The sequence below is a fragment of the Protomyctophum parallelum genome, assembly GCF_964188405.1.
Source record: "Protomyctophum parallelum genome assembly, chromosome: 2".
Lineage (NCBI taxonomy): Eukaryota > Metazoa > Chordata > Actinopteri > Myctophiformes > Myctophidae > Protomyctophum > Protomyctophum parallelum.
Window position 1 is genome coordinate 39,709,207 of NC_139699.1, and position 17,843 is coordinate 39,727,049.

The 17,843-nt window shown below is 41.3% G+C and overlaps 1 protein-coding gene across 9 annotated transcripts in view; it reads right to left on the reverse strand.

Annotated features, from left to right (window-relative positions):
- Nucleotides 1-17,843, reverse strand: part of myo9aa (myosin IXAa) — a 156,809-nt gene that overhangs the window by 39,374 nt on the left and 99,592 nt on the right. For 8 of the 9 annotated variants that reach the window (XM_083758574.1, XM_083758571.1, XM_083758573.1 and 5 more), the window contains 7 exons: nucleotides 12,508-12,629; nucleotides 11,233-11,374; nucleotides 10,222-10,417; nucleotides 6,728-6,835; nucleotides 3,692-3,767; nucleotides 1,015-1,155; nucleotides 105-144 (listed from right to left, as the gene is read on the reverse strand). In XM_083758574.1, the coding sequence (XP_083614700.1) occupies nucleotides 105-144; nucleotides 1,015-1,155; nucleotides 3,692-3,767; nucleotides 6,728-6,835; nucleotides 10,222-10,417; nucleotides 11,233-11,374; nucleotides 12,508-12,629 (825 nt within the window). The remainder of the gene's footprint in view (nucleotides 1-104; nucleotides 145-1,014; nucleotides 1,156-3,691; nucleotides 3,768-6,727; nucleotides 6,836-10,221; nucleotides 10,418-11,232; nucleotides 11,375-12,507; nucleotides 12,630-17,843) is intronic. The other variant, XM_083758575.1, reaches the window with a different exon arrangement.

Sequence of the window (17,843 nt, forward strand, 5' to 3'; positions counted from 1 at the left end):
GGATGATAGTTATTTAGGTAATCTGAGATAAACATGTTTGAGAAGCTATAGTGACAACACAATGAGACATGATTAAATGTGTCAGATAACAGTGTCTTATTTACCTTGGGTAGAGCTGGCTTGGATTTGTAGTTTTTGTTTCTCCTATTTAAAAGACAAAGGGCAGTTAGTCGATCACATAGAAATTCTGTGTGAGTTTTGTTTTCCTAATCTTGATCCCATCTTCAGTCTAATATTTCCAGTTGATATACTGTACATACATTCATCAGCTAATTGTTCATTTCAGTAAAAATACTGTATATTTGATAAGGTCGTAAGCATAAAGTTAAATTCGTCACATACGGTAATCATGTCGCTCGACAATACTGTTCAACTTTAGCTGACCTTATATTGGAAGGCATATGCACCTGTTTATTGTAATATTTGGTTCTAATATTTCTTCTGTTTTTTTGGTTTGGTTTGGTTTTGTATTATATTTTACAGTATGTGTACCTTGTTGTCATGTCTGAAAAATCATAGCCTGTAGATGGCTTTTATTTTCGTTCGCATTTGGCAAAAAAAATGAAAACCTGGGGAAATGCATTGGCAAACCTGGCATAGGAATAACAGTGCAGAGCACATCGCTCTAAACTTGGTGACACCAGTGTTCACCAGTGTTTTCTACCGGGGAGGAGGGGGACGTGGGCTGTTGCTCAGACCAGTGAACCAATAGGATCCACCACCTGTTTTCGCCTGCTTGTTGCTGGTAGAGTCAACAGTAAATATTAATAATAATATACTAACATGAGGATGCCGTGGGCTCTCTCCAGGAGCTTGCTGCTGGTGGAGTTAACAGTAAATATTAATAATAATATACTAACATGAGGATGCCGTGGGCTCTCTCCAGGAGCTTGCTGCTGGTGGAGTTAACAGTAAATATTAATAATAATATACTAACATGAGGATGCCGTGGGCTCTCTCCAGGAGCTTGCTGCTGGTGGAGTTAACAGTAAATATTAATAATAATATACTAACATGAGGATGCCGTGGGCTCTCTCCAGGAGCTTGCTGCTGGTGGAGTTAACAAAGATCCCGTCCTCCTCTGTGTTGGAGGAACTGGACGTCAGACGGTTCTGTCGACCCACGCGGCCATTCCAGCCCGGGCTGGGCGACTCCCTGCAAGGAGACACACGGGGAAACACAAGATGACGTGATCGCAAAAAAAAAAAAGGCTTTTTCTTGCCTCGCTTCTATTCCACTATTTGTTCTTGGCCAGACAAACTATTTTCAACAGACTATAACTAGAGAACCGAGGGTCTAAAGGAAAATAATATTTTGTGACTACTTGAAAGAAAAAATGAAAAATCGCTGGCAGGGGCTGATTTATTCATTTATTTACTCTGGCATTATACGAGATAATGTTCTCAAACCATTTTCTCAAATGTACTATTTCATGGAATAGGAATGATTTGCTTTGTGTTACAGTATATAAAGAACAGGACCGTTGTGGATTGTTTGCACTCCTTTGATTTATAAGAAACTCTCCAGCTGTGTGTTCAGGGCAGGCCACACACATTGACACGTTTGTGTGTGTGTGTGTGTATGACTGTATGTGTGTATGTGTGTGTGTATCTATGTATGTATGTGTGTGTGTGTGTGTGTGTGTGTGTGTGTGTGTGTGTGTGTGTGTGTGTGTGTGTGTGTGTGTGTGTGTGTGTGTGTGTGTGTGTGTGTGTGTGTGTGTGTGTGTGTGTGTGTGTGTGTGTGTGTGTCATAAGTCCATGGAGAGGTTTCATGCTATTGGGAGATAACAGAGAATAACAGGTGAGAGGTTATAGTGTACACTGTAAACTCTTGAAATAAATCTGAGTGTACAAGGGTAACCAATTTGACCGGTAATAATATATTTGGGATACATTAAGATTGACGATTTGACTGTGTTTACAAAGAGTCTTGTTTGTGTCTCCATAGGGAACCAATGCTGGTCATCAAATTATTGGCTTAGGAATGCGATAGAGATTGTACTCTCCACTGCAGTGTCCATATAGACTGTACTCTCCAGTGCAATTTCCACTGCAGTGTCCATAGAGACTGTACTCTCCACTGCAGTTTCCATAGAGACTGTACTCTCCACTGCAGTTTCCATAGAGACTGTACTCTCCACTGCAGTGTCCATAGAGACTGTACTCTCCACTGTAGTGTCCATAGAGACTGTACTCTCCACTGCAGTGTCCAGTGTCCATAGAGACTGTACTCTCCACTGCAGTGTCCATAGAGACTGTACTCTCCACTGCAGTGTCCATAGAGACTGTACTCTCCACTGCAGTTTCCATAGAGACTGTACTCTCCACTGCAGTGTCCATAGAGACTGTACTCTCCACTGCAGTTTCCATAGAGACTGTACTCTCCACTGCAGTGTCCATAGAGACTGTACTCTCCACTGCAGTTTCCATAGAGACTGTACTCTCCACTGCAGTTTCCATAGAGGCTGTACTCTCCACTGCAGTGTCCATAGAGACTGTACTCTCCACTGCAGTGTCCATAGAGGTTGTACTCTCCACTGTAGTGTCCATAGAGGCTGTACTCTCCACTGTAGTGTCCATAGAGACTGTACTCTCCACTGTAGTGTCCATAGAGGCTGTACTCTCCACTGTAGTGTCCATAGAGGTTGTACTCTCCACTGTAGTGTCCATAGAGGCTGTACTCTCCACTGTAGTGTCCATAGAGACTGTACTCTCCACTGTAGTGTCCATAGAGGCTGTACTCTCCACTGTAGTGTCCATAGAGGCTGTACTCTCCACTGTATGTCCAGTAGATAATCTCTGTGCTGAGGCCTAATATTTATCACTTCCTGAGCACTGCTCTCTTAATGTGGAACTCTGACCTTGTGTCACGGAAGAAGCAGCTATGTGTGTGCGCGTGCATGCGTGCGTGCACAGCAGACAGAGGTTGCAAATCCCATTAGGGGGGATTTAACAGCCCTTGACTGCAGCCCTCCCTGTGGTAACAAAAGCAGTGCTGTGTGTGTTCTAATCTCACAGTCTAGAGCTAATTACATGAGGTGGAGGAGGGGTGGTGTGTGTTGTAGTAATTCAGAGGTCACTGTACAGACATCAGTCATTATGTTAATGGATCACGCCACACTTTGAGCCTGTGAAGTGTTTTTGAGCGGTGCCTAAACGCTTCATTACGCAGCTATGTGTGTATGTATGTATTTAAAAAATAAATAAATTATCCCACGATTTTGTAACCCATTTTTCACCCGTGTGTCAATTATCTAATGTGATCCTTGGCTCTACACACCCTCCACCAACCTAGTCCCCATATATGGGGGACATGGGGAGAGCAACGGACTTTAACTCATGCTTCCTTCATGCCTGAGTGTCCAAGTTGCCTTTACACCTGACAGGGGGGAGTTTCCCTGGTTGGACGTAGCGCGTGGAAGGAACACGTTATTCCAACCAGTTGTATGTATGTATGTCTGTCTCTGTGTCTGTATGTCTGAGCACGGGTGCTATGCTCTGAAAACAGCCGATCTACAACCTCACGCAGCTTGTAGATCGGCTATTTTCAGCATGCAGTCTAAAATCAGCCTTTATGACTTTATGTGCATTTATATGGTGCATTTAAAGGGTTTTAACATGTGTATTTATATGGTACATTTAAAGGGTCTTACCATGGGGATTTATATGGTACATTTAAAGGGTCTTACCATGGGGATTTGTCATTGACTGTGTTGGTCCTCTGCAGGTCCGACAGAGGCATACGAGGACTCTTTCTGACTCCACCTGATTATGGACAGACAAGGAGGACGGGAGACATGAGAGAAACACACGTGCGTGCACGCACACGCACACGCACACGCGCACACACACACACACACACACACACACACACACACACACACACACACACACACACACACACACACACACACACACACACACACACACACACACACACACACACACACACACACACACACACACACACACACACACACACACACACACACACACACACACACACACACAAAGAGCACCCTTTGCCCTTTGATCAATGCTTTTTTTGGAAACCGAAAGCGGATTATGTTGCGTGGAGCAATATGTGAGAGATTAATAGTGAGTTTCTCTTGTTAGTTTGGTGAGAATTATGGTAGATGGCCATTTTGTGAAGTTATTTGTTTTAGTCTGGACAGTGGGTTTTCTTAGTTAAAGACATATGAAATGCCAATGCTCAAAATGCATTTACAAAGTATAAAATATTGTGTGAAGCAATGTGTACTCATGAATGGTTTAACATTAAGCTGCTTTGACAATGAAGTCAAAGTGACTGGGTACTCAATTAGGGAAAGGAACAACTTCAATGAGTCCATATCAGCTACCTAAACATTTAGTTATTCTGAAGTAGTGTCAGAGATAACCGCTACCTAAAACATTTAGGATCATTGTACACTGTCAAATCTTCACTCTTGAAAGTGTACAAATACAACATAACATTTGTACTCTCTCAGAGTCAAATTAACACCCAAGGGGATTCACGGTGTCTGCTATTCATCACATGTAAACATACAGTACAATTCCAGTTGGATGTGAGGGGAGTTAGTGACACCAATATATTGTCCGTATCGTATCCCTTTAGTCTGTTAAACACCATCACCAGTCTATTTGAAATCAGTGCAAGGTTTTAAACACAACCCTAGTGTCCCCACTCCAGACATGTCATGATAATGGGTGAACATTCAGCAAAAATAAGGTGAACATTTGCCAAAGAAATAGCAGACCTATTTTAGCTATTGGGGTAAATTAAGTATATTAAGGTTTAAGTGGTTAGGACACTTTTCCACAAGTCTCGCATTGCCAGACTGTTGCCTCCCACAATATTGAAATGTTTCCAGTCATACAGTCTGGAGCACAGAAGCTCTGATCATGAGCAACCGATAAAGCGGAAGTGAAGCCTCCTCCCCACTTCCGTTCCGTCTTTACAGTTGCACATGTATCCTAATATAAATTTAAATCATCTAAAGCATGTATAGCTTGCTGCTTAGCAGAAGCGGAAGTAAAAAAAATATATGACAGCTTCCGTTAATGGGATTTCGGGAGGTGTAGTTCCAGACTCTAGAGATTGTGGAATAGTTGTTTGGCTACGCGAGACTACCTTTCCACTACAACAGTTCTGAGAACAGTTAAGTGTTAACTTGGTGGACAAGCATAATTTGAACTCGACCCACTACCTAGCCTACAATACACCCAGAGTTACTTTAACTCAAACATTGACCTGTAAGAGTTCCAGGTTAACTTTTTTATTTTTACCTTAATCTGGTGTTATATCCAACAACGAGTGGTACAGGTGACTGTCTTATGCTAGTTTGCCTTTTTTACAGCAGCTCATTTGGGACAAAACACTGTGGAGGGTATGGTCATTATGAAAGACAGATGTGTAGATTTTTTCCTTGCAGACTAGACGCGTTTTTCGGAAAACGGCAGAAAAACCCAGCAAAAAATCAGAAAAACGCAGCAGTGTGCAGGGACCTTTAGCGCACGGTGCAATCTGGGTGGAGTTATGTAAATCTTCACCTCTAGCACTCGTTATTGGATGTAATAACATCAGATTAAGGTAAGAAAACCGTTAATCCGGAATTGTCCATTCAATTCAATGTGTTGTTGTACAGAACTAGATAAAGAGGCAAATAAAGATAGCTCTTATAGACCTACAAATACTAGAATAAAAAGGAAGAGATCTTGAAATAAATAAACGCCTGGAATTGTTACTGTGCCCTCACCCCCCCCCCCCCCCCCCCAGACCAATGTGGGTTAACAAAGGGTTAAAAGGTCTGACCCATGCTTAAGGTCCATGCAGTTAGTTGTGTTGTGGGACGGTCCCGGTTCTATAGGACACATATTTTAGTGACAGAGCAGCATGTTAGTGGTCAACGTGCGGGACAGATTGAACACACACACACACACACACACACACACACACACACACACACACACACACACACACACACACACACACACACACACACACACACACACACACACACACACACACACACACACACACACACACACACACACACACACACACACACACACATGCAGGAGCATAAAGAGAGGGTGGAAGGAGACACAGCGGGATTGGAGACCAACAGGCATCTATCTACAGCAGTGGTTTTCAATCTCCATTATTTATTCTGCATTTGAGCCACGGACCAACATTTGATGAGATTTAGCCTCTCAGACCCAAGACTTAGAATATGTTGTTGTTATTGTTGGATAAGATTTTGCCCACAATTCCATGCTGTATCGATGTTGGTACCATTGGTAGAGATAACAGGCACATGTGGATCAAAATGACAATTCTTCTACATTCTCTCCAATTGTGTAGACTTTGTGAAACCAAATGGACGGGTCCATTCAAGAGTTAAAGATCTAGAAGGGTCCATTTGGTTACTGTACCAAGCAACCCTCCATCATTTGGCTGGGGATCACCTGGAACCCCCTCAAGGACCACTGGTTGATCTACTGTAAAGATGGAGAATGAGGATTCTAATAAGGGGCAAATGGCCTTGAGGCTGTGTGAAAGCATGTATACATCTATGTGGCCTTTTGAGGATTTGGTTTTGGGTGAATCTAGACAACAGTGTGTCCACTAAAAGATGCTGATGTTGGTCTACCTCTTCCCTATGGGTCCCCACCCCCACCTTCGTGCCCCCTCATGGTCATTCTTGGGACTGCAGCCTTACTGTGCTTCTCCTCCTTGCACCTCTGCAGGATCGCTAAGCTTCTCTGATGCACAGGATGATGCAGAAAGCTAAAACTAGCCACACTGTGTGGAGCAGCGTCATCATGCCCTTGGAAAAGCAAAACGAAAAACAAAACAAAACAGAAAACAACAAAAGAAACGAAGGAAAAGACAAGAAAGGGAAGAGAAAAAAGGGAAAAGAGGGAGAGAGAGAAACGATAGATTAGATATAGCGAGGAGAGATCAAGAGAGGCAGTCATCTACCAGAGGTACCTGTGCAAGACGTAATGAGAGAAAGAGGTTGCAGCATCAGCAATAGGTTTTCTCAGTGGAGTGCTAGACCCAAAATCCATTATATATAGTATACATATCGTTTATTGGTGTGTGCCAATAAAAAAGTGGGAATGTGACTACTTTGTCCTCCATTTATTTGACATTTTAGATGTGCCACCTTTTGGGGATATTTTTCCAATTCCTACTTTTGACCTGTACCCCATGATTTTTGCAATCCATTTTTCACCCGGTGCCAATTGCCTAAGCTGTAATCCTGGGCGCTACTCTCCCTCTGCCAACCTGGGGAAAGCCCAAAACTGAGCTCATGCTTCCTTTAATCACTGCATGAGGAGTGAGCAGGCCGCTTCTTATCACCTGACAGGGGGTCAAGATTCCCCGGAAGGAACACGTTATTCCAACCAGTTCCTTTACACTCCATCAGGCACTCCAGCTGGCCATGGAGAGGCAATCTAGAGACCAGCATTACTGCATGTTTTTTGTGAAGGTACCATAGGGGACACGGGGAGAACATGCAAACTTCACACAGAAAGGCTCTTTTCGCCAGCAGTGATTTGTTCCTTTGTCTCCTGAACTGTAGTTCAGAGAGGATATATTTCCACATTAAATCACTGCATCAGGGGGTTTTCCTTCCATCATCTGACATTAGTTTGTACATTCATAACTTTACTCCCCGCCCCGGGAGGTCAATACTTGAGACTATATGGAAAATATGCATAACTCTCTGTGATGAATATGAATCTCCTCGACTGAAAAATAAATGGGTCCCATTTTTCGTTCAGGCGTTCGGGTTTTGTGGAAGGATTTCTACAAGATCTACAAAGGAAAGAGGCAAAGCACGGAAGGTTTCTCCAGGAGACAGATATTTTCACATGACCACGGATAGAACGGGTACAGATTTAAACTAGAGTTCTCAAATTCTGCCCGAACCGGATCCTATACCCGACCCAACGTTTTCGGGCCAGGCCAGGCCGGGCCAAAAAAGTATGCAAATTAGTCGGTCTGGACGTGTGTTGGATGCAACTCAAAGGCTATTGACGTGAATCTACATCATAGTAAATTCAGTGGTTGAGTGCCAATGCCGTAGACCAAGTCAAGTGGTCCTTTATAGTGGTTTATGATAGCTCGCGGTCGTAAGGCTACATACATTATACAGAAAATGTACCATAATGCAAGATGGCCATGCGTATCCACTCATTGCTGTAAACATATTTTCAAATGCCTTTATCTTGGATTCCTTCCCCAGATTGCGCCCCTTCCAAAATTTGGTGCCCAAAATGTGGAAGTGCAAACGCGCTCAACGTTAAAGCCCAGCTGCACGGGGTTTCCTCGTCATACTTCCACGGGTCCGCCTGCAGTCCCTCCTCTTACCACTAGGGCCCAGTGCTTCAACGTTGGAGAGCCTCACTGGGGCCTTGGACATAACATACACTGTATATCTACTTACGGTTGCGGTTTTTGGGTCCCGGTGGATCCTTCAAAATAAAGGTAAATTTTCAGGCCCGTTGAGAACTCTAATCTAAACCAGACGACGGCACTGAACGGCATGGACAGAGTACATTTACATGACCTAAGAACGGATACGAGAAACAAGGCACGGCCTAAAGATCTACAGGACACACTATGCACACATACTACAGCACAGCACAGTGGTGGAAAGTAACTCATTACTTTTACTCAAGAACTGTACAATTTTTTTGTTTTTATTTTCAAATTTCAGTAAACAAATTAGCCACTTTAGGTTACACATATAGGTTCTGTATACTTCAGCTATTTGAAAGTAGCAGATCTACTGTGATGCGTTGGGAGGTGTGCTACTTTCAAAGGATTTTTCAAACTTGAACTGGGATATTTCTGCATAATGAGTAGTATTGACTACCATTACTTTTGGTACTTCAAGTACATATGCCAATACTTTTACTCAAGCAGATATTTAATACATTGCCGTATTGATACTCTTACTTAAGTAAAACAGTTGAGTACTTTTCCACCGCTGACTGCAGCACAGTGGCTGATGAAATAGAGATGGGTGAGGTCAAGTAATCTATCAAGATGGAAGCAACAGAAAAGCTTACAGTCTTATTGTGATTTACTAACTATATAAATTTTATTGGCGGCTGGGAACTTCAAAATGCATTTCCCGTTTCACAACACATAGTTGTGATACTGTATATTGTACCTTTACATTACGTTTGGGTTCATTAATGTTTCTACATTCTGCCAAATATATTTTAGCTATAAATAAATAAATGGCACACCCATGTTTTGAGCCAGGCATGTTACCTCTGAAAATAAATAAATAATAATTCATAATATTTCAAAAAAACTAAACAATAGTGAGCCAATAATAAATTAAAAGAAAGTCAATCAAAATGAAGGACAATATGTCTCCCATCCTTTAAAAATAAATTGGTGGTCAGCCCATTCATTATCATTCGAATTGTACCAAGAGGTTGTCTGTCATACAGAACATACCTGTACCTTCCAATTTGATAGATTTCTTGTTAGAGGTCTAAGCTCTAGTCAACACTCTGTAACATTTCTAAAATCTACTGATGCAACATTAGAATGTGTTGAATAACGGGGGTAGAGGGACAGACACAATAACTGTTGTCTCCTTAATAAGACATTAGAGTTAATAAAATCTGTCTGACGATACTGCAGCAAAATGCAATGCACAGTGCACACAGAATAACTCTTCCTACTACCAGGCCCCTTCCCTAATTCCTTCACAGGTGTTACTGATGAAGGCTCTGTTACACTTAGTGTACAGTGGTTCTCAAACGTTTTAATTTAAAGGACCCCCATAACATTTAACCATTTGGAACGGAACCCATTCAAACAAGTACACAACCAAATGGACCCTTACCAGTAGATTTGTACACTCTCAGTTATGGGGGTCAGAAAAGTTTGAGAAACACTGTACATTAAATGGAACAGAGCCTCATTAGTATCATCAGTAACACCTGTGAAGGAAGTAGGGATGCGACCCGGAAGTAGGGAGAGTCATTCTGTGTGCACACTGCAAAGAGCCCATTCCAGATCGATCCGATTCCCTCCTGCTGGTCTGTCCTAAACTGGGGTTGAGGTGACCTCCTGGTCTGTCCTAAAATGGGGTTGAGGTGACCTCCTGGTCTGTCCTAAGCTGGGGTTGAGGTGACCTCCTGGTCTGTCCTAAACTGGGGCTGAGGTGACAGTACTCACCGGTCTTCTTGGCGGCGTGTCTCTTCCCAGCCTCTCTGAAAGCCACCAGGGCTCTGAAGTAGGCTCTGAGGACGGCCCAGCGGAACGTGGCCGACGGGTCGATGCCCATCAGACCACAGATGAACGCATTCTTGCTGCTCTTCAGCAACGCCACGATGTCTGGCCGCATGTGGTCAGTGTTCTTTTCCCTGAAGTCCTGTGAGAGAGAGAGAGAGAGAGAGAGAGAGAGAGAGAGAGGAGACAGAATTAAGTCAAATATGGTCAGAAGTAAATGAGGTTGATGTTTCATCAATCATCACATTCTCCTCACGGGTGGTACCAGTGTTGATTTTGTCGACTAAAACTATGTCATGACAAAATGTTACGTTTGGTTGCCCTCGGGTGTTGTGCTTTGAAAATAGTCGATCTACAAGCTCACAAGTCACAACATGTCGCACTGTGCCGCGAGCATGGAATCCTCTTCTGGTTTGAGTAAACCTGAGTTTGAGTGCCCCCCTGCTAGTAGCAGGGGGGCAGGACACCACCGAGCGTGCTAAAGTGCGCAAGTTGCCGTGTCGAGTTTTGTGAAGTTCACTTATCCGACTCAGCCCCGTTTGAGTTGCGACCCGATAAGGACAGAATAGTAAATCATGTTCTGGTGAGAGCGTTTGCCCGACTGCCACTCAAAGTGGCTACTGGCACATCCTTACTCAACCCAAAGAAGATTCCATGCTCGCCACTGTAACTCCCTGGGAGCTTGTATATCGGCTATTTTTAGCATGCAAACAAGTGTAAAATATTTTACACTTGTTACAGCTCCATCAAGGCCCGAAATACATTTCAGTCAACAAAATCAACTGTAGATTTAGCCGACTAAAATCATATATTTAGTCAACTAAAACTAGACTAAGACTAAAACTAAATGAAAAAGTTGTGACTACAACTAAAACTAAATCAATATTTGCCGTCAAAATCAGCACTACATTGTGTGGACTTTTCGAGTGAAGATCATTAGGACGAGTGGTCACTGACCTTGACGCCATACTTGACCTTGCCAGCGTAGTGACGGATGATGAAGGCAGGCTCCATGACAGCAGGGAACTCGATGTAGCTGTTGCCCTCGTGCAGTCGCTTGAACTTATCCAACAGAGTCTGGTTGGTGGCCTGAGGGAAGCTGGAGGAAAGGACACATGCTTTTAGCTGTGTGTTCATTGCATCGCTCAGGCACACTCATGTACCGGACAAATTGAGCACAGAAGTGACGTCATTTACACATCCTACCTGTCTCTACCTCATTCTTACCACTGTTTTTAACCCTGCAGGACCCATGGTTGTGCTATTACCACATTTATATTTTAATTAATTAATGAATACATTTTTATTCTGTTTTCTTTTTTCACCTAAACATCATCATTGATGTTCATTGTTTAGTATTGCAATGCCAATGGTCATGATATTTGCATATAAATACCCCCCACAGAGGCAGAAATTCACACAACTTAAAAATCTCTGGACTCTTCTGGACTTTTAACAATTTTTAACCTTTAACGCTTAACCCTGAAAAAAGTAAGCAAAAGGCCTGTAATATACAGTACATACAGTAAGTCAAATAAGAACTGTTTCAATGAAGAAAATCACACTTGTGTGAAGGAGCGGTGCCTGCTTTAATCATGATAATGATGATGAGAACGTCATCAGCCAATCAAATCATCACATTCCATGCTACAAACACATTCCGTGCTTAAATGGACATACAGTACACAAAAAGCTGTGCTTAGGAGCGGCTGCACTGCTAAAAAATAAACAAATTATCCCGTTTTCTGCAGCCGTAGTGTGGTCTAGTGCGGTGATAGGCTGACAGCTAGTGATAGCCTACCACGTTCGGATCCGCAAAATGCAGCGAAAAAACACACCAGTGTACATCTTGTGATGTAATGCATTCAGTTCTGTAAACCGTAGTCACTCACATTCCCTCTAGCCCTTTAAAACCAAGTGGTAGAGGTTGTGCATGAAATCAACAGCCTTACAGGAGGAGAGGAGAGGAGAGGAGAGGAGAGGAGAGGAGAGGAGAGGAGAGGAGAGGAGAGGAGAGGAGAGGAGAGGAGAGGAGAGGAGAGGAGAGGAGAGGAGAGGGGGGAGAGGAGAGGAGAGGAGAGGGACACCAGGGCATTAGAGAGGAGAAGGGGGGAAATGAAAAAGAAAAACACACACAGCCAAAAGGACTCCATGATCTCCGGCTATTCCAAGCGGGAGGAATTTGAATTTTTGAAAGGGACATCATCAGGCTGAACTGGCAAACAGACTCACTTGCATTCCTCGTCCAGTAGGTGGAGCAGTGCTGTGGGCTTCTTGCTGATCAGGTTGATGCAGCCCGAGTTGTCAATGTACTCAATGTTACTCCATGTGATTCCCTCTGCCAGGTACTCCTCCTATGAACACAATATTACACATTACTCCTCCTATGAACACAATATTACACATTACTCCTCCTATGAACACAATATTACACATTACTCCTCCTATGAACACAATATTACACATTACTCCTCCTATGAACACAATATTACACATTACTCCTCTTATGAACACAATATTACACATTACATTACTCCTCCTATGAACACAATATTACACATTACTCCTCTTATGAACACAATATTACACATTACTCCTCTTATGAACACAATATTACACATTACTCCTCTTATGAACACAATATTACACATTACTCCTCTTATGAACACAATATTACACATTACTCCTCTTATGAACACAATATTACACATTACTCCTCTTATGAACACAATATTACACATTACTCCTCTTATGAACACAATATTACACATTACTCCTCTTATGAACACAATATTACACATTACATTACTCCTCCTATGAACACAATATTACACATTACTCCTCCTATGAACACAATATTACACATTACTCCTCCTATGAACACAATATTACACATTACTCCTCCTATGAACACAATATTACACATTACTCCTCCTATGAACACAATATTACACATTACTCCTCCTATGAACACAATATTACACATTACTCCTCTTATGAACACAATATTACACATTACTCCTCTTATGAACACAATATTACACATTACTCCTCTTATGAACACAATATTACACATTACTCCTCTTATGAACACAATATTACACATTACTCCTCTTATGAACACAATATTACACATTACTCCTCTTATGAACACAATATTACACATTACATTACTCCTCCTATGAACACAATATTACACATTACTCCTCCTATGAACACAATATTACACATTACTCCTCCTATGAACACAATATTACACATTACTCCTCCTATGAACACAATATTACACATTACTCCTCCTATGAACACAATATTACACATTACTCCTCCTATGAACACAATATTACACATTACTCCTCCTATGAACACAATATTACACATTACTCCTCCTATGAACACAATATTACACATTACTCCTCTTATGAACACAATATTACACATTACTCCTCCTATGAACACAATATTACACATTACTCCTCCTATGAACACAATATTACACATTACTCCTCCTATGAACACAATATTACACATTACTCCTCCTCTGAACACAATATTACACATTACTCCTCCTATGAACACAATATTACACATTACTCCTCCTAAGGACACAATATTACACATCGCTCCTCCTATGAACACAATATTACACATTACTCCTCCTATGAACACAATATTACACATTACACCTCCTCTGAACACAATATTACACATTACTCCTCCTATGAACACAATATTACACATTACTCCTCCTATGAACACAATATTACACATTACTCCTCCTATGAACACAATATTACACATTACTCCTCCTATGAACACAATATTACACATTACTCCTCCTATGAACACAATATTACACATTACTCCTCCTAAGAACACAATATTACACGTTACATTACTCCTCCTATGAACACAATATTACACATTACTCCTCCTATGAACACAATATTACACATCACTCCTCCTATGAACACAATATTACACATTACTCCTCCTATGAACACAATATTACACATTACTCCTCCTATGAACACATTACACATCACTCCTCCTAAGAACACAATATTACACATCGCTCCTCCTATGAACACAATATTACACATTACTCCTCCTATGAACACAATATTACACATTACATTACTCCTCCTATGAACACAATATTACACATCGCTCCTCCTATGGACACAATATTACACATTACTCCTCCTATGAACACAATATTACACATTACTCCTCCTAAGAACACAATATTACACATCACTCCTCCTATGAACACAATATTATTACACATTACTCCTCCTAAGAACACAATATTACACATCACTCCTCCTATGAACACAATATTACACATTACTCCTCCTATGAACACAATATTACACATTACATTACTCCTCCTATGAACACAATATTACACATTACTCCTCCTATGAACACAATATTACACATTACATTACTCCTCCTATGAACACAATATTACACATTACTCCTCCTATGAACACAATATTACACATCACTCCTCCTATGAACACAATATTACACATTACATTACTCCTCCTATGAACACAATATTACACATTACATTACTCCTCCTATGAACACAATATTACAAATTTCTCCTCCTATGAACACAATATTACACATTACTCCTCCTATGAACACAATATTACACATTACTCCTCCTATGAACACAATATTACACATTACTCCTCCTATGAACACAATATTACACATTACTCCTCCTATGAACACAATATTACACATTACTCCTCCTATGAACACAATATTACACATCACTCCTCCTATGAACACAATATTACACATTACTCCTCCTATGAACACAATATTACACATTACTCCTCCTATGAACACAATATTACACATTACTCCTCCTATGAACACAATATTACACATCACTCCTCCTATGAACACAATATTACACATCACTCCTCCTATGAACACAATATTACACATTACTCCTCCTATGAACACAATATTACACATCACTCCTCCTAAGAACACAATATTACACATCGCTCCTCCTATGAACACAATATTACACATTACTCCTCCTATGAACACAATATTACACATTACATTACTCCTCCTATGAACACAATATTACACATCGCTCCTCCTATGAACACAATATTACACATTACTCCTCCTATGAACACAATATTACACATTACTCCTCCTATGAACACAATATTAAAGATTACTCCACCTATTAACGTAATATTAAAGATGCTTGGCCCAGTTTTTGCAAAACAAGTCAATTGGTGCACTGACTGTATAAGTGCAGGCGCGCACACACACACACACACACACACACACACACACACACACACACACACACACACACACACACACACACACACACACACACACACACACACACACACACACACACACACACACACACAGCTAATATGGAACATGATTCTCTGTCTCTGTTGTCAGTACTGGAATGAAAATCATATGCTTCAGCACATGCCCATCTGAAAACATTTAGCATTGTAGATAGAAAACTGTCATTTAAATTAGCTTATGATTGTGCATATTTCCAGCTAAGTACTAGTATAATATCCCATGTTTTTGCTATTTTAAGTAGATGAATTTGGTTAAGTATATACGGTATCTATCTATGGAGCTAAGTAAGTCTATGGAACAGGACACATCATCATCATACTATAATTCTAACAATGTCTGTCTGTCTGTCTGTCTGTGTGTCAAAGCCGTAGTGTCAGAGCCGTAGCTCCTCATTGCCTGCACCAATCGCTCCCACTTTTCACACAGGCATTGACCATATGAATATGGAGGGCGTTTGACACATTAATGATTATTAATTAATTTATTAGTGAATTAAAAACGCACTGGGCGCAGTACCACCCACGGGGGGGCAAATATCTCACAACAGGTAAGGGCTAGTACAGTATAATTACTCATCTGCTGAGTATGATTGTGTCTGTGCATACACGTGCGCATTGTGCCATCTGCACCAGGCAGAGCTGAAATAGATCCTGTCACACTTATTCCATCATATAATCACAATCCTTTATACATAATCATTTCCACGCTGATGTTCTTTTTTTGTATATTTTCAAACATTTTCAAAAATAGTGTAACTACGTATAGCAGGTGTACAAGCTTGTGACATGTGTGCTTGTAGATCGGCTATTTCCACTATTAAGTATAAAGTTATTAAATATGTCAGGTTATTTGTGAGAACAAAAATACATCGCATGGATGCAACTGGGAGGTATCCTCAGTGATGTATAAAAGTTGCCCACCCCTGGTCTAGACAGTGGCGGTGTCTTCACAGAGCTGGATAAAAGCTGCTGCCTCTTTTCACAGAGTAACTCCAGTGATCAAAAGATAGCCATTCTAGATCTGGTTCAAGCTGTTCTTTTATCTGCTGCTCTCACAAGGGCACATTATTGTAACACAAACAAAGAGGATGACCTAATTACATTGTTATAAATTAATTTAATCTCCCCACTACTTGTTAATGGGTGTGACGTGATGCTAAGTAAAGCAGTTTCTTTTATTATTATTATTATTATTATAAAAATCTTTTTTTTAAGAAAGTCAGAATATCATCAGTCCATCAGTATCATTCACCCTCACAAACTAGCCCATAAACTAGCCCAAACTACTAACTCCCGACTGCTACAAACAAAGCAATAGAGGCAAACAGCAGAAGACTGTGGTGGTACAGTAAATATTCTAAACAGCTAAGTTCTCAGTGTGGATTTCATCATTTTGTTGAAGACATACATTTCACTGCGTACTGGTGTGAATGTACTTGCTGTAAGTGTGTACTGTAGCCGAACATTTTTGATAAAACATGTTTGCCCTCATATCAGTGGAATCAATATAGGATGAATAATTTTTTTTGGGCTGAGCAGCTCATTCCTATTTCCTCATAGCAAGTTAGCGACGATGCAGTGATGCAACTCTGATGCTCTCCTCTCACAAAGTCTGTGCACAGTGCACACGCACACACATACACACACACACACACACACACACACACACACACACACACACACAAGTGACAAAATGTATGTTCAAAACTGCTGAAGAATTAGGGGGCACACGCGCTACAGGCCTCCTCTGTGTCCTGGAGCGTCAGGGATGTGTTCCCTCAGACATGTCACCACATGCTCCTCCAGGGAGCGTTAAGGGACGTATACACACAGTGTTTGACTTGGAGCCAGATCTTACAGATCATGGCTCTAAAAGCCCTTTGAAGTTAATCCGGCCACTTATGTACAGATAAATCTATCGTGGTGGTCGGTCACAGCAGCGAGGGAGCGGCTGAGGTGAGTCATATGGATGTATGCATTGCATAATGTGCTTAAGACTTCCACCATTGTTTCCAAGGTCACTGCATGGAACGAATGTACACTATGTGGTAATTGTAAGCTATTTCCTTGGAAGTGGCCGTGGCAAACCTGAGACGGTAGATCTATGTCAAGATACCATTCAGAGCGCTGGGGTCGACTCTCGGTCAAAACCTCCATAAACCAAACCCAGGTCTCCTAGGAAACGTCACACATATGACA